We start from the raw sequence: 25,759 nt of genomic DNA, 5'->3' as shown, positions 1-25,759 counted from the left end.
TTCCACTTCTCTTTTATTGAGCACGAGAGCTGTCATCTCCTAAAAGCCTCATACTGTCACCTCTGAGACAGCAGCTGACAAGTCCCTTTAAAGTGAAAGGAAAAGGAGATTTTGTGACATCATAAAACCGGCGATGATAAAATCGTTTAAATAACAACAGGTACCGAAAGACACTTGCTGCTTATCTTTCAGTTTTGTCTCTTCTTGTTGTTATTGGAGGCTCACAGAAATAGAGAAGTAATGCAGCTTCCTCTCTTGCACCCAAAGTATTTCCCTTTGGTGATCCAAAGACCACTGAAAACTGTAGGAAAGCTCTGTATTGGTTTAGTATCTCAGAGCTTTCTCTGTCTTCCCTGACCATGGAATAGATTGCCTACATGATATTTATAATAGAAAAATCATGGATAAACTACCAGACTATTTTAGTGCAGAGACCTAGGAAAACGGAGAATCAGAGAGGTCTTAACAAATCAGCTATGCAGCAAATAAACTATACAGCAATTAAACAACCCGTCCTGGTACACAAGCACAGTTAGTGAATGTCCTCTGCAGCACAAAAGAAATAAAGACCTTAAAAGATACCTTTCACCACCTGCAGCAAAAGCATGCCGCAGCAGGCTACCCTGCTGACTAGGGTGTAATGTTGTTATTCTATTATATAGGGGTAAATGGTTTGCTCTTGTTTTAACCACATTATAAACCCAATACAAGTGCAAACAAAGCCGCTCTTAAGAATCAACAAGGTCAATAAGCTGGACTAAAAGCCCATTAAAAATTCTATTGGGGGAAAGAAATGATACAATAATACTCCACTAAAGCACAAACTCAGAAACAAACTGATCAGAATGAAAAGCAGTTCAAAATTTGTCAGTTACTCAAACTTCCTAAGATTCAAACCAGCTAAGGTAATCACATCACTAAGAAAGCAAAATTTTATTTTTTTTAATTATGGTATTGTCTAGTAATGAATAAATTAGGTTAGATTAATTTCATTCTCTCCCTCCTATGCAGCACAATTAAAACAGAACTGGAATGAGATTAAAAAAAAAATTACCATTTCATCAAAGGTTTTTAATACCCATCTATGATTTAATTTGATCGCCAAATTTGATCTATAATGATATTAATAGATAGAAAAATCCATAGTGGAGTCCATTATTGTTGAACTTTATCATCGTTTTAGAAAGTACAATAGTAAAATTATCTATTAATTAGATTAATTTCAAGGAAGTGTAAATCATCCTGACCCATGATACTTGCTTGCAAAGCTATTGTGAGAGAATAATTAATAGGCAATAGTCCAGGAATATTATTCTGAGCAGATGCGAACCTTGAACTTCCAGTCACTAGAGTTAAATTCTAACTAAGAATACATCATCTTACGGCAACTCCAACATCCTGGAGTGCTGCAAGAAGGAGGAGAAGAAAGAAAACTAAGTGGATTGTTGTTATATATAGTCTATATTATTGCTTAACATGACCATGAATTAAAAGTGCATATAAATAAAAATGTCTGAATTTTAGAACTTCAAGGTGAGAAGGACTGTGCCGCTCAAATAGCAGAGCCCCATATGAAAAACACGTCTTACAAGTCATTTCATTTGTAACCTATTCTGCTGGCAAACTGTATGGCCTTGGGCAAGTATTTAACCCTAAGCAGTAGCTGGCAGTAAACACATACAGTAAGGAAGACAAATAAAACACTTAAGCACAGGTTTGCAATTTTTCCTCACCTTTCCATCACATTAAATCAATTTCCACAGATTGCGGATTAGATCTGTCCCAAAAATATATCCGATTCCTAGGCTTAAAAATTTAATTGTAAGGTCTTTATGGCAGCAATAGGATCCACTAAACAATGAATGGGAAGTAATCAAGACTAGAATCTTGTATTCACATGTAAATTTTCAATGGAAATTAGTTACTGTGTTTTCTGATGAGCTATATGTCACATTGCACTATCTGTCTAATAAATTGTAACATGTTTTCAGTTGTGATGGATGGAGCTCTTATCGGTAAAACATCTTTGTAATATACTGAAAGGCTACCAAAATGTTCCATTTCAAGAGCTGAAGAGAAGACAGAATTGTTTATATGCCCGCACAGACTCCCAGGAACATCCCGTAAGCACAGACGGATGGAAAGCGCTGTTCTGCTCTATGATGGCATTCCCCCACGTGATGATTCCTGTACTGTGTTTTATAACATCTAGCCTTTTAACACAGACACTATGCAGAACAAAAGCAGATCACTGAACAGAACTAGAATCTTGCACCCCAAGACTTCAGTACAGATCAAACTGAATGGATGTACATTTATAATATTGTGACTAAACAAGGAAAGGGTAGATGGAAGACAAAGAGAGAACCTTCTTCCCATTCCTTGAATCCCCAGTTAGCTTTAACCCCTATCCAGTACTACGTATTGAGCAACAGAATATGACAAACACCATTGCTTTAGCTATAATTTAATGACAGCTTATAGAACCAAGCAAGAACACTTTTCATTGCGGAAATACAGCATGTTTCTGACAGATTATTTAGCAGATGCTAAGTGTGCTGAATTCAAATGAAATGTGTGCACCAGAGGGTCAGTGGAAGAAGGACCTCACCGTATGGCCCTTGATCCCCAGTCAGAAGTATTTGGTGCGGCATTCAGTAAGGCCTGGAGCTCTTTTATAACAAAGCTTCAGGAATAAACTCCACTGAAAACACCACCCATACTTCTGCTATCTCTCTGGGAAATCTAGTGAAGTGAAATTGATTTTCTTTTTTTATTAGCGAGGCTATTAAGCATGAGGCACCAAGTGATGAATGGAGAGCAAGGCACATAAAGAGACAGAAGCATCTGAAAATGTCTTTTATTTGTTGCACGGTTGCTTTTTGAGAAGAAATACCTGCATGGGTGGAAGATCAATCTCTGTCCAGACTCCACTAGCAACAGACACGGTGACTCTAGGTGCCTGCAGGTGCAGTAGGTGGCCACTACAGAAATCTGATCCTAAATTTGTCAAAAGAACAAGGACATTTCTCCCAACTTCTGAGAGACATCGTAGCTCAACTAGAGACTGTTCAAGTAAAAGCCCATATTGCTGATAGCCCACTTTGACTGTTCAGTGTAAAGAAATTTGAAACTGGGGCTTACAGATGAGGTAAAGAAACTCATTATCCACACCTCCCCCTTTCCATCCTTTTCTTTTAAACTCATGTCCTCATTTCTTTTTCTTTGATTTTCTCCTGCTTTGAACATCCAGAGCTAACCATACGGATTTGTTCCCTAAGTCATCTTTCAACAGAAGCGGTTAGGAGAGCTGGAAACCAGACCTAAAAGGCGTTGGATAGCAGCACATTGCTGCTGTAAAGCAACGGGCACTTATTCCGGTCTTGTTTCTTCCTGATGCACTGGTTTCCTGACTGGCCTTTTAGACAGTGTGATAAAAATATTGTAGGCATAATGTTTCATTTTCTGGTAGTAGAACAGTTTGGCACACAGTGACAAAGAGAACAAAGGAGGATACCCCCCAACACATGCACAGTTTAAGATGCACTTACGGTCCTATGAGAGCAGAATGAATTCCTACAAGCAGAATTAATAGGATACCTTATTCTTTAACATCTGAAGGAGGCAGAAGTTAAAGAAAAATGAAACTTAAAGTGTCTTTTATTTCAAACAAAAAGAGGATATTTAAACAGGAGAATCTCATGGGAAAGATTTCCTATCACTACAAACAGGGCACTTGTTCAGAACATAACAGCAATGATAGCATTCTTAATGGAAGTGAGATGTCCTCTCAATTTTCACGTGGATTGTAAATTAGAGAAACGGGTACCAGAGCTAAGATATCCATGCATGCATGTGCACATGCGCACACACATACACCGCTCACCCTTTGCAAGTACTTAATTGTAATGTCAGATCAAAGAGAGTCAGAGTACAGATGGATGATTTCTCATCTGCATCTAGCTGTGGACTTTCTGTTTGTCGTTGGGCCTAGGCGATAGCATGAAGCAATATTATACTCATTAGTCTCTGGAGGCTTCTGCAGTTTATGATCAAACAGAGATGAGTTTTCCATCTTCCCACTGCTTGTATATCATTTAGCATTACAAGATGTTCCATGAATAATGGAAATAATGAAACTGCGTCCTCTAAGACACTCTCCCCAGGCCAGAGACAGCATACACTGTAGTTATTAACGAATTATATATGCGTTGATTAGCTGGCAGCTGCTGCCAAGCAGAGTGTGTATTACAGCTCAGTTTTGCCTGCCTTTCCTTCACCTGGGACCTTACCGGATCCTCCTCTTCTAAATGGTCACTAACGTTCACAAAATTTTTAGGAATGTAAGTAGCTCTGAGAAGATCAGGATATTTGGAGAAGAGGACTGGACAGACAACTGAACAGGCAGATAATCACCATGGCTGTATAAGCGTTATTTACTAACTTAAATAGCAACTGTTCTAGCTATTTCCTTACTGGTTCTTGCACATCACAATTTTAAAATAAATAACAAGTAAAGACAGACTGAACCACTTCTAAAGTATGATTTTTTCTCATTTATCTACAAACTTGAGGACAAGAAAGAATGTCAATGCTCTGCCTGTTCTTCACAAGCATTTATGAGCATTTCTTGGCAATCTTCATTTCTTCAGAACAGTAAGACAGGATCCAGCTTATTGAGTGTTGAATAACTTTTTTGTAGTACTTAAGTACACTGTAACAGCAAAGGCCCTTAGAGACTTATTTAGTAAAGTAGGCTGGAATACTCTAATTCTGGATCCATGCTGGCTTTAGTAAATTCTATAACAAATCCAGGGCCATGCAGGAATTCACGGTTGTAACTATAATGAGCAGCATGGCAGAAAAACACTTTCAAGCAACTAAGATGGAATTTAATCCTTCCAAGCCAAAAAGGATTTTTTTTGAATTGTTGCCAAAAAAGAGTGCATGTTACACAATTTTAATTCCATTTGTTGGAAGCAATAAGCATTAAATAGTTGACTGTTACAGGAAAAATAAGATCTACAGGAAATAAACATCTTTAATATAAGAACTCACTGCTGAAAACATGCTAACATTGGGGGTTTGGGTGAGGTTTTTTATTTGTTTTGGTTTGGTTTGGGGTTTTATTGAGTTTTTTCTTTGTTAATAACTTGAATGTGACTTATCTGTCCACTATCCCTCCTATCTGCCCCTAGTAACTTAGGTATGCGTTTGCAAATTTTGACAAAATCAGAAAAAGTGCTAGTCAGGTTTCTTACCTCATAGGTAACTAAATTCCCAAGAGAAAAACCAGCAGCTGATCCGACCAGCACCAAGACTTGAGGTCAGATAGGCACATCTCAGCTATTCAACATTTTGCTTGCCATTTTGCTGGCTGACCAGCGTACGCATATAGCTCCAGACTTGACAGATCGTTTGCCATCTTGCATGCTGAGAGTACAGCAAGAGAGAGCAGGTGAGCAGGAGTGTACAAGGAGGATAAAGGGCACATTAGATCACCACTCATGGAGAAAAACATGCTTACTCAAATATTACTGATCTAGTAAAGAAATTCTAAAACTCTCACAGTATCTTGTCAGAAACAAGCTGAAGTTAGAAGAACCCTACATGCCATTATACATGCATACCTCAAATTTACTTCAGAAGATGCAACAAAGCTGGAAAATGCACATATTTGTTAATCCTGTAAGACAAATAGTGCCACAATCACACTGCACTCACAGAGCCTGATTTTCTCTTCATACATACCAGCTAATGTGATATATTACAATTCATGTCAATTGAACTATTCCTGATTTTCATTTGTGAAAAGAATTCAGTTCAAGATTAAGCAACAATTAAGTTTTTTAAATCCCATGAACTAAATGAGAGGCTGAAAGATGCATATACTAGAGCTTTAGTAAGTCACTGATCTTTATTGGACTGTGTTACCTTTTATATCAATGGTAAAAGTTAAAAACTGACAAACAGCCAAAAATACATTGCTAGACAGTCATGCTATTCTGGCATCTCACTAGAGATGAAGGGCAAAATACATTGCATGAGGTTTGGGTGCGTTGGAGGCTTATACAAAAAGCCAGGGATGGGGTGGAGGTGAACAAAAGAAAAAAAAAAAAGTCCTGAAATTTGAGGATATACAATGCATCTGGGTAGAACTACACAGCTTCTATTCCTAGGGATGCACTTAAATACATCCTCAAGGCAGCAATGTGATTGCAATGAATTGGTGCATTGAAATGTTCTGAGAATGGAAGCTGATCCAGTTCAAACAAGTGAGAAATGAGGATGCTACAATGTTGAATATTTAATTAATGAAAGAAAAACAGAGAAGATTCGCTAGAGACATCTGTTCTGCATTCCCAGGCTCTGGCTAGCTGGCTTGAGAAACATTTCCATTGTTAAACACAATTTAAAGAAAGGAAAAGACATAGAGGCGTGCAAGAGCCTGATATTGTTCAATTAGCATTTTGGTTTAAGATTTTAACAATAGCATCTTGAAAAAGCCCATTTAATGTGAAGGAAAATGTCTGCTCCCGATTGGTTTGGCATGTTCCGGAAATGCTGTCTGATTATACCTCAGCCCAGAAGATTGAGAAGGCTGTCTTAAAGGATTACAACCTACCGACTTACATTTCTGATTTGTACAACTGCTGGAGGGCATCGTTGAGTGAAAGTATTTTGTGAGGGTATCGTACAGAATGTGCATCTCAAGTGTTTTACACACATGAATTCAGCAAACCTGCCTTCCTGGACAGAAGTAAATCAAGAACCCAAGCATCTTAGGAAGGAAAAGGGGAGAGTAATACATAATATAATTTTTCTCCATTTTGTCCTGTGAACACACTCTTCTGAGAGTGCAGAGGTCTGTTTGATAAAGCAATTTGATTGATAACAACTCTGCCATTCCTTTGAAGAGTCCACAGGAGTACCACAGATGGTGAGATAACTTGCTGTAATTTTCTCACCAAAGAACACTGTATCAGGCTTTCAGCCGACGTAGCAGTCAATAATTTCCAATAAAATTTACTAAAGGGAATTTTGTACTTGCACTTCTCAGATTTTGATTATCCCAGCATCCATGTCCCTGCTGCAATGCTGAAATATGTTCTACACTTAGCGAGTTGAATATTTCTGCCCTGGTGATTCCAAGTGCACATGTAGGCTAACGCCACATTTTGGCAGCGATAAAGAAGTGAAAATATGGGAAAGCGAAAGGGGGAAAAACAGGCATAAATAATAATGAAGTACAAGTGGCTTAACTGAGACGCTTAGAAGACTGTAGAACCAAAGGTCTAGTCTAGTAATCGCTTTGTAATATCTTTATATTATACTGCACTAGCTGGGTAATGCAGTGTCACTGTGTCCTGCTACTCAGAGCCTAACTAGAATAACTGGACTCAATTATATTTAGAGTGGATTCGTGGGGCGAGGCATCTAAATCTATGAATAAGCCAACTGTATTTCACTATACCAAAAGATTAGATAAATTGAAAAAAAAACCCCAAATATAGCATTTCTATGATCCAAGCTACTGAACTGCAGCTATCCCCTAATGTTTTAAAGGGTTTTTACCAAATATACTGACCACAGAATGGACAAGCACAGAGAAGACTGTCAATATGCAGGTACACTGTGCACTGTAAGAATGTATAGGAGTGTTCTGTAACATCTGACTAGAAACACTGACAATTATGGGCCTTCAAAATACTTACCAATCTGAACCTCTGACAGCCTTCTGCAAACTGAAAAAATGAGCCTTCTGCTTTAAGATTTTATTCCTAGTTCTCTAATAAGCAGCTCTTCCCATTTCATCAATAACGTCCAACATAAGGCAAGGTTATATCAAACCAAACTTCTATTTCCAGTGACTCTTCACATTTTCTAAACTGTCAACAGGTGAAATCACTGTCTAGTCACTGACTCGGGAAACAGCATACCTGGATTCTAACATCTCACTTGGGTACTTGCACTTGGGTACTTACTGTGTGAGGGGACACTATACCAACACGCGTAACTAGTCTGGGTTTGTTATTGGGGAAGTAAATAAGAAATATAACTTGGTCCTTACAACTCAAATGCTGTAGCAACCTTGCTCCTATGAATCTTATAGTTTCCCTGGATAGCACAAAACTTGGGAGCACTGGTGTTTGCTTGCCAGTGTTTGTCTCGCAGGTGTATCCCTCTGCTGCCTCTTCAGGTTTTCCACACGGTCCCTCCTTCACAAAGGACCCTAAAAGCATTTCCACCAGCAGCATTCTCGGAATACGCACAAAACTGGCTGCTTGTCTGCCAGCCTCCTTCCTCTGCCATAGCGTCAGCGATCTGTCTGAACAGCCTGCTTTAATTCCAACTCTCACACTTTTCATTTACTGGCATTTAGTTCCGTTCTCAATGGCTTGCCTCTGGAGAGTTCCTTCCCTCGGGAAGAAATGCCGCAGCTTCATTGATCGGCCCATGCTCTGTATATAGCAATTTCACAGGAGTAGACTATATTGCTTGAACTCAGTGGCACAATTTCCGTTGTTTTGCAACAGCTTTAAGGCTCTCAAAATGGTCTCATCAGCGACACGATTATCTGTTTAAAAGGCTGCACTGCTCTGAGTGCTGCCATTCAGTAAGCCCACCTGCACTGAATGGAATAGCATTCTTGTTGCAAGTCTGTATCATATTTTCAGTCTTGAAAAACAAACAATGCTTCAACCCAAATACAGAGCTCCAACTGAACCGCCAAGGCAACTTTTTAGCCCTTGCTGCTTTTGATTGTAGCTGATAAAATGCAAGGTACAAATGCAAAATACATATTTTTCCGAGTAATACAGCCTGGGAATTTGCTTCTACTTTGGCAAGACCAAAATAGTTTCTGCTATGACTAACTCCTGCACAGAATCCTATTCAAACTAAGACGACTAGCTTTCTTGACTATTCCCTATGCAAATCGCACTTTCAATTTTATGAACCAAATTTGAAAAATGTGTTCTTTGGATAAAGAATTGTCAATCTATAATTTTAAAATCCTTAAAGATTCTGTTCCCAGGATCCAATATTTCACAGAAGCCTGGCTTTTAATTTCCTTCCGGCTTTCCTGCAGTTGTATTTCAGACACTGTTTTCATAACACTGTTTCTGAATTGTCTGTTTTAACTTGTGCGAAGTGAATCTACTCTTGTTACTTTAGCACTCATGCAAAACACATTTTTAAACTCCAACTGCACCCAGTCTCCTGAGCTTCCTCACTGAAAATGAATACTCTGCTTTTTATTTTCTCTTTATAGTCAAATAGTGTTTTGCTGTGAAGTGCCTAGAATTTGTCCCTCAGCTTTTCTGCCATTATCACTCTTGAGATAGAACAGAAATCCTTCTCGCACCAAATGAAAGCTGTTAGTCCTTTCCTAGCCATAGCACTTCCAAAACTGAACCTTCCGTGGCAGTTGCAGTCAGCTATAGCCTATAGGTAGATTTTTGAAAGGTCAGATCTTCACATTTAACCTTTTCTGCCTGCTGGTTTTTGTTTTGTGGTACATTGTGTTCCCATGCCAGGAAAGAAATATATTAAAGTTAGTATCCAAAATAACAAAACAGCAATAATAACTGTTTGCAAAGGAATGCACAGAGGTAAATGCCTTTTTATTTCAAGAGAAATGACACTTACCAACTTGACATTATCTAAATGAGCAACACACAGCGGGCCAGTCCCAACATTTCTGTTGTTTCAGTTACAGTAAATTTCAATGACAGAAAAATTTTGATTAACACTGGTAGAAAATTGGCCAGCTGTTCTTTGAACCCTTTCAGCAAAAAGTAAGTTCAGAGCATTTTTAGAAAGTTATGAATAAAGAGTTAAACTTTGACCTCAAGAGGTAGGGGATAAAATATATGAGCAGGTAACATTAACTGTTAACTGGACCATCGTCAGCATCTATCCATAACTGTATTCACTGTGTTAGATGTAGCTGTATGTAAACAGCTAAAGTATAGTCTGACCGGAGCAGCAACACAAGTGATTTGCAGCCTTGCCTCTCCACCCAACCTTTCGTGTGTTACCCAACCACAGAAACACACACTCCGGAAGGACTGGAAGGATCCATCTGCCTCAGGTCCTTCGCATGGCAGAATGGCCTCCTTCCTGTGGAGCATCAATTAAAGGCAGACTGAAAGAATAGACTTCAGTAGCAATGTACACATGGAACAAGTGAATCGCAGATTTTAGCAAGCACTTTGTCCATTTTATGGAGCAGGCAGACACTTGCTCAACACTGCAAGTACAGCCCCAGTATGCCTTATGAGGATCTTGGGGACCTTTTAGAGGGAACGGTACAGCACTACTGACACTTACCAGCACCGTGTTTCCTGGTTGCAGAGTGTTAAGTTTTGTCACATCAGTCTGGGAAGGCAAGAGACTTCAATCTGGTTCAGCAACTTCAATCTGGTAAATGAAGTTTTCTCTCATTACAGTTGAGTGTTTTTGTTTCTAAGACTAAATATTTCTCATAAGAGTTAGCAACCATGCATGCAACTGTGTTGAGGAGGTAGTTAACTCACCACCTGTTCAAGCATTCCCCATCCCAAACAAAATGGTTTGGGTACACTTGTAGCATGCCTGTTTAAGTCCTAAACAGAAACACAGAGGCTTGTCCACATGGTGAAAGAAAAATGCCTTTTATTCCCTGAGAAGGGCACTGACTAGACTCGGACACTAAGGAAAGGATGTCCGGTTTCTACATTCCTGAGTGCCTGTCTCCTGATGCTACCTATGTAATGATCCAGTTTGTTACAGTGTTTTCCAAATCCTAGCCAACAGTCTTATCTCTGCAGTTACAGAGTAAAGGGGTTCTTAAGAAAGGTACTTATTAAAAAGTCAGAAACCGTGCTACCAAAATCTGTGTGTGTGAGTGGGGAAACATCACCCATCATGCAAGCTCAAGTTTTTCCCAGGTTACTCATTAGGAGCACAAAATAATTCTATTTCATCTTTCTACATAGAAGCTCCAGACTTTGAGCCCAGTTCTTCTTGCTAACAATAATGGCTGACAGGTAGATGGAGGTTATAACGGCTCCATTATAAAAGAAGCCCTAAAGGATACAGAGTTAAAGGTTTCACAGCTCACCAACTCTGTCACTGCATGATGTTTCAGCTTTTGAATTCTTGTCTTTGCATCTTCCTTTTAACATTTTTATAGGACTTTCTAGCTGGACTACCTATTAAAGCAGCTGTGTTATTTGCTGGATAAAAATCTAATAAAAGAGCTTCCTCTTTAAAACAAATAAAAATAAATGCAATAAATGTGTAGTTTTACTCTTGCCCTATTGATTTCAAATCCCACAGGAGTTTCACTACTGTATTATCATTTACATGATAATTCAGTGTAGAAATTGTTCAGTGAAATGCACTGAGGTTCCCCTTGGGACCTGACCCTGGTAGGTTCCATCCTCCTGCATTTTCATTTTGCCTTCAAGTTGAGTGTTCGTTTTTAAACTGCACCTAAGCGTACATATGGCTCACGATAAAATTCTCAAGAGGAGGCCCACTAGTTTTAGGAACAACAGTGGAAAGAATACAAACGGAGCAACGTGAAAAGAAATCTCAGCAAGACTCTGCCTGACTGAAGTCTCTTCTGCATTCAACATTTGAATTTTCTACATTATTTATTTCCACCATCAAAAGTTTAATCCTTAAGGCATCAGTCTGCATGCAGTTGCCTTATAAGCACATGAAACCCTAGGTAGCTTAATTCCAATACAGTTATATAAATTATTAACCTCATCTCCAAATATGATGTGCATTTCATTTGAGGAATTGTCTGAGATCCAGAACTGTAGTGTGGAGACCAAATTTCTTATATTCAAGTTCATTTTCAAGAGCTCTGTTAAACGACCTTTCACTTGAAGACTATACTGCAGACAAGCACCATTTTGTAAACTGCAAGTAGGACCAAGAAAATATCTCCAAACCAAAACATTTACCTAATGGAACCATATTTTCAATCTACATTTCTAAATTTTTCTCTCCACTTGACCACACAAACATTCTGAATATTACCCTCTCCCCCCCCCCCCCAAAAAAAAAAAACAAAATCCAAACCCAAACTCCAAGCAGACTAACCTATAATTGTGACCAATTTTAAGGTACGTTGAGGTAACTTACTACTTTGACTGCATCAAACATGATAACTTAGGACGTGACAAATCTCACAAGAGAAAGCTCTCTGCAAGCACCACTTCTATTATTCATTCCCTACTGTCACCCTGAGTGTTCTCAGAAGAGTTCTCCAAATGTCACCTTCCCACTAACTTTCCCATAGCTACATACATGAGGCTAGAAATACTGTTTCAAGCATATCCCAGTGTAAACGTTCTGTTTCCACTAACACAGAAAATGCATTAGTTTCTTCTAAAGAAAAAAAAAAAAAAACAGGGAAAAGAAGAAAAAAAACAACACAAAACCCATATTGTGTGCACAGAGCCCGTACATCCTTCTATGTTACCCTGAAAACTAAAAGTAGATAGAATGAATAAAGTTATTTTTAACATCACTAGAACTCTAAAGAGCTTCCTTCAAGTGTCACTGAAGTACACGGGAAGGCATGGGTTGGCTCCTTTCTGCAGTGGCCCTGACCTTTCATTCAGTCCATGACTGCCTGCTCAGTTTGCCCATATTAGTGATTCAGTTGTTATTTCTGATATTTCCCTCCGAAATTCATATCTGAGAAATATCAACACTGTGTGCAAATATCTGTATTCTTGTACATGAGGAAATATGTATATTCTTTGTTAATATTAGTATTTATTTCTACTTGAGAAGCTAAGAAAAAGAAACAAGATAAAATAAGCAGTTGTCAAGTGGAATGTTATACATCAAGCAAAAACTTGTTTGACTAAACTACAGGTAAGTACCACCGGTAAATCAGCACAGACCAGAATTTGCTGTTTGCCCAAACTGGGAAGAAAAAGCTTTGTATTTTGAACAAGTGAAAGAAAGCAACTACAATATAGAAGTATCTTCTGTAAACATCCTCAGATGTTTAAGCAGAAAGAGAGAAAGCATTCTAAGATTCGAGAATGAAAATGCTGATAACATCTCAGCTGAACCGATTTTAGGATCTGATCCAAAACTCAGTGTGTAAAGACATGGTGAGTTTCCATAGGGCATGAAGCTCTTGTTTCCACAGGCAATCACCAAGAACATTGCTGCGAGTAAGTAAGGAGCGGTTGTGAAGCAGGCAGTACATATCCAGAAACTACACTGCCAATATGTGCGTTTAATTTTTTATTGTTTAATACCCTTTGGACATAAGGAGTTTTGAGAATCCCAACATTACAGGCATTTTAAGTGGACTTCAGGGTTTCTTGAGCTAGCCTATTAAAACAGTAGTCTTTCTTTCAAAACCTATATCCTTTGAAGTCTATGAGTTTATTCTGCCTGAGTAAAACATCCACTTCCTCCATTGATATCTTTCCAACTTTGTCTTCAGAGAAAAGCTCACGTTTTCTCAGTAGCTTCCACTGTCACAATCCCTATTACATTTAAAAGTATTTATAATGTCTGGCAAGGTAAAAAATGCTTTCCACAATCAAAGCCTTTATGAACATTTTTAATTCTGTTCCATTCCAGTCTTAGTGAGACATATATATATTACAAATTGCATTTTGAAATGAGGGAGACTAATGCAGATAGGTTAAGTAATCTAGGTAAGGGTGTACATCTGAGCACTCCAGATTCAGCACACAAACAACAAACTAATAAACTGCAGTGGATCTTAACTGCTTTCAGCATGGCCTTAACTACAAAACTGTCTTCTTGTAAAAGTAATGCAAACACCACTGATTTCTCTTGCATACTTTCTTAGTAAAAAAAAACCAACAAACAACCCACAAACAACCCCCCCCAAACCTTTTTCCTTGGAGCATAAAAGAAATCTGCTTTTTAGAGTTTGCTTTTCATTAGAAATCAGGAGTAGTATCAACTTTTCTTCAAATTACCTTTGGAGGCCACATCTGGTTAGTTTAATTCTTCAAAGATTGCCTTGCTCTGTCTCCTTGGCTCTTTTTTCTCTGTCATACATTGGCTTGTTTTATGTCTGACAGTTCTTTTATTACCAGATTTCATTTTGAATCCGATTTCCCCCCTGTCTCATTACTTCTGTCTTGCTCTCTGTGTGTTCTCTTTTTCTTTTCCTGTCTGACAATTCTCTTATTAGTGGATTTGGTTTTGCTTTTGTTTCATGCTTTCTGGTTTTATTCTCTTGTGTCTTATTTTTGCTTTTTTACTTATTTTTCTCCTGTCAAGACATCCTTTTCTTTCTGCCTATTCTCTCAAAAGGTATATACTTAGCTTTTGTTTAAGGTTACCAGATTTCAGCACGTTGCGGAATTGGTTTATCATTAGATATAGCCGTGCAGAAGGAGCCAGGTTTAAATCTTAGTTTCTTCAGCTGTTTGGTCTATGAGCACAATATTAATATAAGTATCAACCTATTCATATAGCTATTATCTCTGCTTCTGAGCTACTACAACAGGCCCTAGATCTAAACTTACTGGGTTAAGAGGAAGGACACTGCTTTTAAATTCATTACTTTCTCCCAGCATTCTCTATAAGCCATTAGGTTCCCTCTGGTTAGTACAGAGGATAGGTGACACACAAGACAAGCCACACAAGCGATGCCTTCGCTTTGCTCCTCACAGGTTCTCCAAACACGATCACTACAGTAAATGAATACTCTCCTGAAGCACATTAACAGGCACAACCAACGTTACTTGCAGTTCCGTGTGTCTCATCTCCTCCCCAGGGAAACAGTTGTGTGTGCACATCATGCAGTCTTCATAGAATAGAATCATCGAATGGTTTAGATTGGAAAGGACCTTGAAGATCATCGAGTTCCACCCCCCCTGCCATAGACACAGGGACACATCCCACTAGACCAGGTTGCCCAAGGCCATGTCCAGCCTGGCCTTGAGCACCTCCAGGGATGGGGCATCCAGAACTTCTCTGGGCAACTTGTTGCAGTGCCTCGTCACCCTCAGAGTGAAAAACTGCTTCCTAATGTTTAATCTAAACCTGCCCTCTTCCAGTTTGAAGCCATTCCCCCTCGTCCTGTCACTACACGCCCTAGTAAAAAGTCCTTCCCCAGCTCTCCTGTAGGCCCCCTTTAGGTACTGGAAGGCCGCAGTAAGATCTCCCCGGAGCCTTCTCTTCTCCAGGCTGAACAGCTTGCTGCACACATGTGTAGACGTTCTTGCTGTATACACATTTCAGAGGGGAAAATGAGAGCGTTTGTGTGTTTCGTTGGGGAAAAGGTGGAAATGCTGCTAATAGTGAGCTTCATCCACTTTGTGTCCTGTAACTTTAAGGATCTTACTGTACCACCAGGATTGCAGATGTGCTAGCAGCTAGCAGGCACCCACTGGAGCAAAGTGACCATTTCCAAGCAGTCAGGGCCCTGAGTGAAAGCCAGGGAGACCTCATTTATTTGCCACCTGCATTACTCCTTTGCTTCAGGTGCCAAAACCTGAGGGAAGACGAAGAGAGCACTACTGGGACAGGGGGTTGATCTGAAAGGAGATACTTGGCCTGTCTTAATACTTGGGGATCCACTAATCAATTGGATATTTATTTTTACACGAGTAGAAAACACAGTTGGGTGAACTTGCTGCCATTGACTGCGAGGAGGAGGAGAATGTTATCTCACTACCCCTTCATATTGTTGTCTGGTGTTTTTCAAATTAAAAGGGAGGTGTTGCAGTCATAAATTTTCTCCTCCATGCTTAGGGATGGAGAATTTCTGCTTCTAAAGGCACCAAGGAAAGGAGCTTTACTAGATATCTGGGTGAGAGCTCAAACTGATTTATTGTTTGTCAAGAGACACATTAAATAAACTTGGCCTTTTTTGCTGTCATCAGCTGTCTGAAAGACAAGCTACAAGCATTAGAGTTTCTTTTAATGCCACAGGACTTACATTAGAGAAAGCACAGCTGAAGCATCTTATATTTGGAAGGAAGGTGTGATGTCAGGGATAAGTATTACTTGCTGGGGCTGTTTGTTCCTCAGTGGGGAACTGGTCCCTGTGCAGTGTCTCCTGTTCATGTTTACACTGGGGGTGAAAAATTGTCTTCGGTAAATTAAAATTTGGTGAATCAAGAGGAGGATATAGTGCCATGTCATTTTCATAGCCTATAAAGAGGATCTCTATGAAGTGACTCAGCATTCCTTCAAAGGTCGTTATTGCCCAAGCGCAAGGAGCGTACTTCCATTCAGTTATTTTCAGAACACAACCTTGCTATTGCCACCAAAGAAATTTTCAGGTCATTTTTCTGTTGACAGGTCACAGGACTTTCTCACAGTTTCCAGTTCTGTGGACTTAAAAATCAAAAGTAGCACTCTCGATACAAACAGCAGAGCAGACTACTAAGACAATGGTTTCTGCTTAAGCTTCTGAAAACTAAAGAAAAAGCAAATCATGTGTCATGCACTGTGGGCTAGGCATAGTAGCACCCTGCTCCATTTGCTAATGAAAGATAAGAAATCAAAAGGATTTAACGCATACAATGATATGAGGCACTGCAACATAAAATGTAAAGGCATGCAGCCATGCAGCATTATTTGCTGTATTTAAATCCTGTGGACATACTGAAAACTGCAGCTGTGTGAACCAGATACCAGTCCTTCCTTGCTGTGCACAAATTCTGTATTCTTGGACTAGTATCAGATTCATCAAACTGAGTCCAGGATGAGAAAATGAAAGAAAATGAAAGAAAATGCTCAGAAACCTACTGTTGGTGAGGCAGGCTTTTATTTTTTTTTTCTTTTAAACAGACTCATCTGCACCAGTTTCTCAGAGTAAATGGTATTAATCACATTACCACAGCAAGTCCCACAGCAAAGATGATTCATCTGATCTGCTGACAAGGAAGGCCATCTCCATTCCTGCAAACCCTACTCTTCTCCACACCACTTAGTTTCCTATCTTGTGATTTAAATAGAACTGGGACTAGATTGCACACCCTTGATACAGAAGTCCCACTAACATTTCAATAACTGTGCACCACTACGCATAAAAGCTCCTATTAGTGGTCTCTGAGTGCTGCTGAACATGACACAGCACTAAACTGCAGCAAGCGGACTGGGATTAGAAATTTCAAAGCCATTTAGATTCCTTAAGATGCACTGTCATAATCTGCCTTTGGGAAAGATCTGCCCTCACAGCAAAAGCTAGCGTGTTAGCAACGTCCTCCAATTCCCACAGGCTCTCCTGCAGCCTAGTTACAGCTACCTTAAGCCCTGTTTCAGCATTCTCCACTGTCTATGCTGGATTTAATCACAATAAGCACCCCATGCACCCTTCCCAGGACAGCCAGAATTGGGTATTTGTAGACACTTTTAAACTAAAAGTATACAGCAGAGCTTTCCTTTTTTCCAGCATCTTGAGAAATGGAGCAGTCAAAAGACAAATAAAAGATTTCCTAAAGTCAAACCTGCACGCCACAGAAGTTAGAGACTGATCTGCATTCAAATGCAAGAAAAACTCTGTAGGCCAGCCCATAACTCTACTGTACCTATTAGTCTCATACTCTAAACTGAGACTGGCAAGAAACACCAAAATTTGCATCTGCACTGCAATTACTAGCAGAGTCCAAACAATCCCAAATGCAAGATGCATAAGGGATCCTGGGTCCTCAGTGTCTCAACCTTTGCAGCTTGAATTCAGGCCAAAGCAGTCACTGGTTTGAATCTGAACCCTCATCTGGAGTCACCAACTGCTCCTAAGTGTCTGCCTGGAGCCCATCTATACGACGTTCAGAGTAACTGCACATGCCAGAACTATCATGGACCCTTGCACACTTCTGCCAAAACTCTATCCACTTCACTGGAACTTAATTTGGCCCAGAGTCTGAAATTACTTAATTCAAACAGCATCTTGTTATAAATTTGCTGGGAACTATCCCCCAGTTGTTTATCAGCAGGAAGACAAAAATTTAAAATACAGTTTATATTTTCCAAGGCCAAGAATTGCTGGCTGTAGAGTAACACTATTGACTTGTAAATAAACAGTAAAAAGGAGGGTAAATCTATCATGCAGGATATACCCCTCTCATAAATACTCAAATTATATCTGAGTAGCAAATAGAGAGCAAGCAAGGCTTCTGAACCACTTAACACTTCAAGTGTTCAGAGAAAACCTTGGATATTGTTAGTAGATAAAAGATAACAAGTTGTGAAATGAATATCCTTTCATTTCCCTTTCACTTACTTCACATTACTTGAGATAAGAGTAAATTACCTCAAATGCATCCCTTATTGAAAAAACAAGGATATGTTTCCATACCCTTAAAACATTTATATTTTCAGTTTACATTTCTTCCCTTCAACTTTTGTCTAAGATGCATATAGTACCAATATTTTCCCTCCTGTATCCTGTCCTCAAGAAAAGCCTATAGTATACAGAAAGCAAGTGTCAAACAAGGAGAAGGTTTGGGCCAACTCTATGTATCTTGATTTTTTACCTTTCACTTGATCATAGTTTCTCCAGAGTTCAGAAGTATTAAGATGCAAGTGTCAAGTTAATGCACATGAACAGAATGCTTTGAGCAAAAAGGAAAGCAGCCTATGGGTAAACCACAGTATTAAAATATCTACGTATTTCAGATCATATTTCAGGAAAGCTCGTAACAGCTCGAGTTTGTCAGTAAAAAAGGCATCCAGCAAGTAAGCAAACTCAACTATTTCAGAAGCCAAAGACAAACTCACTGCCAATTTTTTTGCTTGTAACTCCCAACCAGGGATTCTCCTGACTGAAATACTTTGTTAATTGATAGCGAGTAATTTTCTACTATAGAAGCACTTCATCTACACAAACACGAGGTGAGCACAGGACACTGACTCTGGAGATGTCACCCTTAAATGAGTTGACTCAGGTAGGCTTCCCTTCCAACTTCACAACACTGGTTGTCGTCATTGTTGTTTTAAAAGGTGTTCCAAAACTTCACTGGTTTGAAAATACATACTAAGAGAGAGAAATTGCAAAGGAGATGGAAAAGGCTATACTATTGCTCTAAGGCAAGATAAATTGAAGAAAAAAACTATGCTCCGACTGTTTTTTATATTTGTAGTATTTCCGAACAAAACCTTCAATCTTTTGTGAAAGATAATTTCCGATCAATTGGTTCTAATCAATTATTTCAAAACCAGTGATCGAAATTTGTACAAACCACAGGAAGATTGCCAGTAAAGTATACACCTCACCCCTGGTAAGGCTGTTTTATGAGCTGTCATATTCTGCAAATCTCATCTAGAACGAGCTGTGCCTCTGAACTCTTTAACAATTAGATGAAATGTTTTGCTACACTTTCACTGTAATTCAAATGAGATGAAAGTTTAAGTGAACCAAAACTTCAAAATGCCACTCTATTTATACCAATCCTTATATTGCTTAAAATACCCAAGACCACTTCCAGCAAAAATTTCAATTGCTGCAAAAACTTAATGGGCCTTAACATTTTATATACCACAGAGCCAAACACGGACAAACTACAGGTTGATTTTATTTAGAATACTGTAGGACACCAAAAGAGCACTCCAGGGTAAAAAGTTCCCTGCCGCTAATGGTCTGTGTTTGAGCTGACAGCAGTGACATACATATACAGGGTGAGAATTCCTGGAGGCAAAGTCGTGAAACAAATGAAACACTGTCTTCAGAAGGGGAAGGCACAGATTCACTGGTAATGTCTATTGTGAATTCGCACACATACATGCAAAGAAAAAAAGGTTAAAAAGCAAACTAGGCTGAAAGTTAGCTTGAGGAATACAGAAGCTGAAGGATGAATTTAGGATACCGTCAGAAAACAGAGAAGGAAATACATGCATGCAGAGGGGTGAAGGAAGGAATGCCCAGAGAGATGGACAACTGTTACTTGGCCAATTGGTGCATGTGTCATTATATTCACACTTGACCTGGTTGCCACAAAGAAAACTCCTGAGTCCTACCTAGCCCTCCCCTTTCTATGAAACCATCAGTTACAAAACCAGGTCTGTCACTACAAAGTTGACTAATACAGAAGGCACTTCATACTTGCATTAAATAGATAGGAACTGATTGAGTCTGCACTAACACATGAGATTCAGCTGATGGGCCACTAGAAGCGGTGAGCAGCAACCCATTATTTTTCCAGCATCTTCCCTCTCATTTGTTATTTTTAACTTGCTGTTCTAAGAAAAGAAGTCACAGACAACTATATCCTCCTTCTCCATTCACCGTGTTCAATACTCATATTTCCTTATAAGCTTTGTGAAAATCTGTTTCACAGGGTATACTCAGAAGTTATTCACACTCACTGCCCTTCTGGTCCATACCAGAAGGGTCCATACCCTTCTGGTCCCTTCTAGTCCACATAGACTACCCATCCACCTGGGGGCTGCTGTAGCTCTGGATCTGCCATAGCACTGATTTGAGAGAGCCCCGCTACTAAGGAAAAGAGCTAGAAAACACAGAGGCAAAAAATCCAAGGAACTGCAAGGAGATGCCATTTCATAAAGGCTGAAGGGAAGAAGCCAGAAAAGCAAGAGATACTGCAAGGTGGAAGGAGGGAGGGCAGCATACAATGATGTAAGATCCCCATCCCAATGCAACTAGGTTGTATGAATTCCATTACTGATGGAATGACTTTTTACTCATTAAGAAATTCACTTTAGATAGTCTGTTGGTGTCTGTTCTGATTGTTTCTAGGACAGAGAGATTCGTTAAGAGGGTTAGATAATGACATGTCCATAAGTCAAATGAGTCAATGTAAGGGTGTTTCAATGTCTGCATAAGGTCACAAGCAAAGCACTCAGACTTCTATTACCGGTGCAATAGCCGTTCAACTTGACCACCATAAAGCAAGTTCCAGTGGCACCATGTGCATACAGCAGCCAAGTTCAGGCTTATCATGACCCATCGTGAGTCAGATGGGACTATGAGGGCTTTTACATAAATACATCACCTTTTACCAGGAAACAAAATGTTTCCATGAAGAAAGTGTAAGATTTTTGGTTAGAGCAGCCCTAAGACTTGAGAGCAAATTCACAGAACTCATATTTCTGATAATCCTGCTTGACAGAATTCATTAGCCAACTCAGGAGTCCTGCAGTTTATTTTGATTAGGATGAGAAATTTATAATATAACCAATATCTCATGCAATTCTGTTGGCTAACAAAAAACCCAACACCGAAACAAAACCCCAAACCACAAAAACCCCACCAGAGTTGCCTTGAATGCAACAGGAATTAAGGTAAAATGAGGTATTTTCTTTACTCACACAGTGCCAAACTTCTTTTCTAGCTAATCCAAAAGCATTTTTTGGCTTTTCTTCTGGACTAGACTGCCAAGGATATTATGACTCCATCCAATGCTTTAAACACAGCCCTCTCTCACTGCTTTAGTACTCTTTCTACCTTCTCTCACCCATATATCCAAGCCTTCATAAAATCATACGCAATGAAACCTTCTGCCCACTTGCACCCTGTGCTTGCTCATGTTTGAAGTGGAAGCTGCTCTCGCTCTGCCATCTGTTCTGTAAAAGAGCATCTCTGTTTCCTAACGGTTTTCCCAGATGAAGGGCAACTACTGTTTCCCCATCGGCAGCAATAGTTTTAGTCCAATTCAGAACACTATCTAGTAGCAAAAATACAGGGCAAAAATACTGCATTACAACCTGAAAAAAAACAACCAAAACCAAATGTTTAAATAAAGTTGCCTGGAGAACAACCCAAAAGACTCTGAAGAAGCTAAGGTCTGCCCTGTTTTAAACCCTTTAAATGGAAACTTTTGATGCTAAAGAAAAGTGATAGCATGAAAATGTTTATGGTAAAAGGCCAGCTTAAAATGTCCTGGCTCAAAGGCCATCCAAGGCCACCTGCCTTTGCCTTTTTTAAACATAAATCGCCACGCTTTGTTCATTTCTTTTCAATGCATAACTGGAAGTGCAACCCAGTTGCTATAATCTGGGAATAAATTTTATTTTAAGGAAGTGTTTCAATTTTGAGTGTCTGATCCTACAACTTAAGTCCTATACCAAACAATCAATTATGAAGGGCTTATTTTTTTTTCCTGCAAAACAACTGCTCTTCAGGTGCAGTATTGTGGTGTTTCACGCCCATATGACCTTTTTTCTCTCTTGTTCAGACCACTATCTCTGTTTAGCCTCAGTGGCTTTCCTCTCTGATCCACAAGCAGTTATTATGGATTCCTTGCAGTAAGTGTTTGTATTCTTTGGTCCCTAGCTGTAGACATTGGATTTTTTTCTTTTTAAAATTTTCTTTGAAAAATTCTGATTTGCTGTCCATTTTTAAGGTCAGGCTTACAGAACATGCATAACCTACCTGTGCTTGATATAGCTTGTTAAATATTTTATTTTATTTGTGTTTTCATTAGCTGGATACAGCCCTCTGGGGCACTTTTATGAAGGATGCTTTTGAAATGTAAATGTGATTGATTCGATATTACAGCTTATATTATTCTACTTGCACAGTGCCTTTGGGAACAAGAGAATGGAGTTTCTCTTTTTACTGATGAAAAGGTCCTATGGTAGGTATTTTCCTCTCTTCTATACACAAACACAAAGAGCCTACTAATTTCTAAAAAAAGTTAGCAGTGATCGTATGCTCATGCCAACCAACTTTTAGTGCTTCTTCCATTTTCTGAACTGGGTTTGATAACAAAACCAATAAATTTGATACTCCCATTTAAGTGGCAAGTTAAAATTTACACATGATGCAGACACAGTCCCACCTTTAATAGATCAAATAGTACAAACCACACTACTCTTATCACAGTTGCGAATGAAAAGCGTGTAAAGCAGTACAGGTAAGTGGTCTAGAACATGCTGCTCTATTTGTCATCGCAAGAGAAAAGGTGCAAGAGCAAAAGAAAATTTTGCAAAACCCTGTGATTACTTACTCATGCTGTAAGAATTATTTTACTACCTTTAAAAAGTAGTTAAATAAATGGCCAATTTCTTTATGTAACACCAAGTCCTTTAAGAAGAACGTATTCCAGGAGAATATTCAAACATCTGGAAATGATGGGCTAGCACACTCCCATTTGAAACACTGTGTTCCACTTCTCCCTGCCCCCTAGGGGGTGGAATGGACATAGTAAATGTATTTCGCTGTAGTTCTACAATGAAATCTTCTTCCGGTTCCAAAGGAAGCATATTTGTACGACTTCTACAACCTATCGAATCCCAACAATTTTGCAGAAATACTTTTGACTATAATAAACAATGGAAACCATTCCAAAATAGTGATGTATTGTCTTGGGAGATATTAAAAGTAAAGCAAGTAACTAAGAAGCTATCTTCATTTCACACGCATAGTATTAAAATACACCCATAAGAACAAAAGGCATTTGTGTGAAATTTAAGCAATATTAAGTGTGCAGTTTTTCCAGCGAATTGGTAAAGCTCAGAAGATGTAACTAATTAGAACAGAAGGCTGCAACAGTTAGACTATTTCAGGAAGAATAGTTAAGGTACGTTGCCATATGGTTCTGAAAACTCCTTTAATGCAATCCAAATAGAAGAACATATGCATATACCCCTGTGAGTTGCCCAAGCATTAATACTGCCTTTTAACTCAGCCATTTAGTACAGGCACAACTGTTACTGAGCTGCATGACTTTAGACAGTGAAGGTAAAATTAAATTGAGAAAAGATTACAAAAGCTGTGAAAACAGCATAAATCAAAACAAATTAAATATTCACCTATGTGTTAGATGACACCTGATTTTCCATTCTGCTGAAACAGAGCACAATGTATAGCAATAAACTCTATAACTTCAAAGGAGTTGAACACATCTTTGCACAAACTCACACAGTGGTTAGGACAGTGTGGTCATGCAACGAATCCTGAGATAACGGACATAATCTGTCTAATATCTACATTGCAAAGCTACACGCTCAAAATACAGAAAGAGCCACAGCTAAAAATCACTTAGATAAAAGGGCTTCATGTTTGGAAGTACCAGGTGCCATCTGTTCCTCTTCAAGTGTGCTCCCTGAAAAAAAATCAGGAAGAAAATTTTTGAGTTTAAGAAAGAAGCTGCAATGACATTGAGGAGTCTAAGAAAGAAGTAGAGTTAGAAGCTGAGAAGATAACATTTGAGAGCTTGACCAACAAAATTTGGTTGTCATTTACTTCTTTGAAAATGCAAACTCTTCTTTACTAATGAAGAAGCAGCATTGTTGAAAGTTAGTCTTGCCTTTAATGAAGGTGTTGCACTATTGATATTGATCCAGAAACACCACCAAATCCAAAAATTTGGCTCTTCCTCTGGCAAACTATGAGGGAGTCTGGACCTCATTTAAATACCGAGGCTTAGTTCAGTGCCTAACAAATAAACTGTTCATCCTACTACCCTGAAAAAAAAAAGTAATTCAAGAATGATTAGTTGGAAAACCTTATTCTCTCTTCTGCTGAAGCTATTCTTACCCACTGTGTCAAGATCTATCATCGCGTACACTCTTTGCTACTTATTTTTACCCTTGCACTTAGCATGTTTTGGGCATCCATAATACACAAAATAAGCTCTTTTATTGAATTCAAAAGAAGAATGGAAGAGTATTTTTGCTATTATTTATCAAATAAAACTGTCTCATATCCATAATCCCTGGCTCATCTCCTAGGAGGCCGAATATAATCCCCTGGGAGGTTTCAGTAAAAATGGAACTATGCTCCAGTTCTGTAACTGGTAATTGCCTTCCACAAGGACACTGTGCACAGGAATAGCTGTTCTGCTCATGCCATTGGTGATAGGATAATGGCCCTGTAGTCGTATCTGTTCCAGTTCCTGAATCTTAATCACCAGAGGGCTGAAGACACTCCCTTACTTGTGTATATTTTACAACCAGTCAATGCAAAATTAATTACTAATTCTCCCAGTCCTCCAAAAGACATTTTAAAAGATTTTTAGACCTATACATTTTTAAAAAGTGTCCTCCATTGATCTATGTCTCTGCCATAGATCTGTGTGCTGCTTTCTGTTCTCTTCGAAAACAAGGTACCTTTTCTGAATCCCAATGCCTAAATGTATTCATTGACATTTAGTAATATGTTTTACTACTCTGGCCTTTGACTACGTTGTATTGCAACTGCCTGGTCATCCCATAGTTTCCCCACAGGTCAACGACACTTCTAAGGAGGGAATAAGCAAAATGCTATTTGAGCTGATGGTATCGCTTTCTTATTGCGATGCCTTTGAATTAAAGGTTGTGAATAATAGTAACAATACAAGGCAGCCCATTGCTTTTGGTGTCAGCTCCCTTCAGAAACTGCCTTATTGCTACCAATGAGGCCACACTCACAACAATGGGCTACAAAAGAAAGCTGCGTTGCCATCGCTTTTAAGGAGACAATAGATTTTGCAGAAAATTAATTCTGAAAATAATGTGGCTGCAAACAAGATTTTCTGAAAGCTGCAGCACTTATTTTGAAGAAATCTATGTGAGAACGAATACACGGGGAAACTGCAAAGAGCATTATCTTAAGAATCATGCTTTTATGTCACTTTCCTGATTGGTAACATTTAGATAGTGTGAAAAATAGCTATTTAAAAACCCATACTTAAATGTGTAAGATAGATACTCAGATATTTTTATAAACCTCATCACTGAAAATTCTTACTAGTAGAACTTTGCATCATTGAGCAGTCTTCCAAGAGAACACCATAAATATTATACAGGAATTTATGATTTATTTATCTTTACGCCAACTGCTTTAGAGACTATATTC

General features: G+C 38.9%; 1 protein-coding gene across 1 annotated transcript in view; it reads right to left on the bottom strand.

Annotated features, from left to right (window-relative positions):
- The window catches only part of ST6GALNAC3 (ST6 (alpha-N-acetyl-neuraminyl-2,3-beta-galactosyl-1,3)-N-acetylgalactosaminide alpha-2,6-sialyltransferase 3), a 158,131-nt gene extending 133,649 nt beyond the window's left edge, over positions 1–24,482 (bottom strand). The window contains exons 1-3 of the mRNA XM_009884872.1: positions 24,461–24,482; positions 23,994–24,026; positions 21,475–21,644 (exon numbers count right to left, since the gene is read on the bottom strand). Of these exons, the coding sequence (XP_009883174.1) occupies positions 21,475–21,644; positions 23,994–24,026; positions 24,461–24,482 (225 nt within the window). The remainder of the gene's footprint in view (positions 1–21,474; positions 21,645–23,993; positions 24,027–24,460) is intronic.
- Between the last annotated feature and the right edge of the window lie 1,277 nt (positions 24,483–25,759).

Source organism: Charadrius vociferus, unplaced genomic scaffold (genome assembly GCF_000708025.1).
Source record: "Charadrius vociferus isolate BGI_N301 unplaced genomic scaffold, ASM70802v2 scaffold163, whole genome shotgun sequence".
NCBI lineage: Eukaryota > Metazoa > Chordata > Aves > Charadriiformes > Charadriidae > Charadrius > Charadrius vociferus.
The sequence above is the reverse complement of the archived record's forward strand: the minus strand, read 5'-3'. Positions and strand labels throughout refer to the sequence as shown.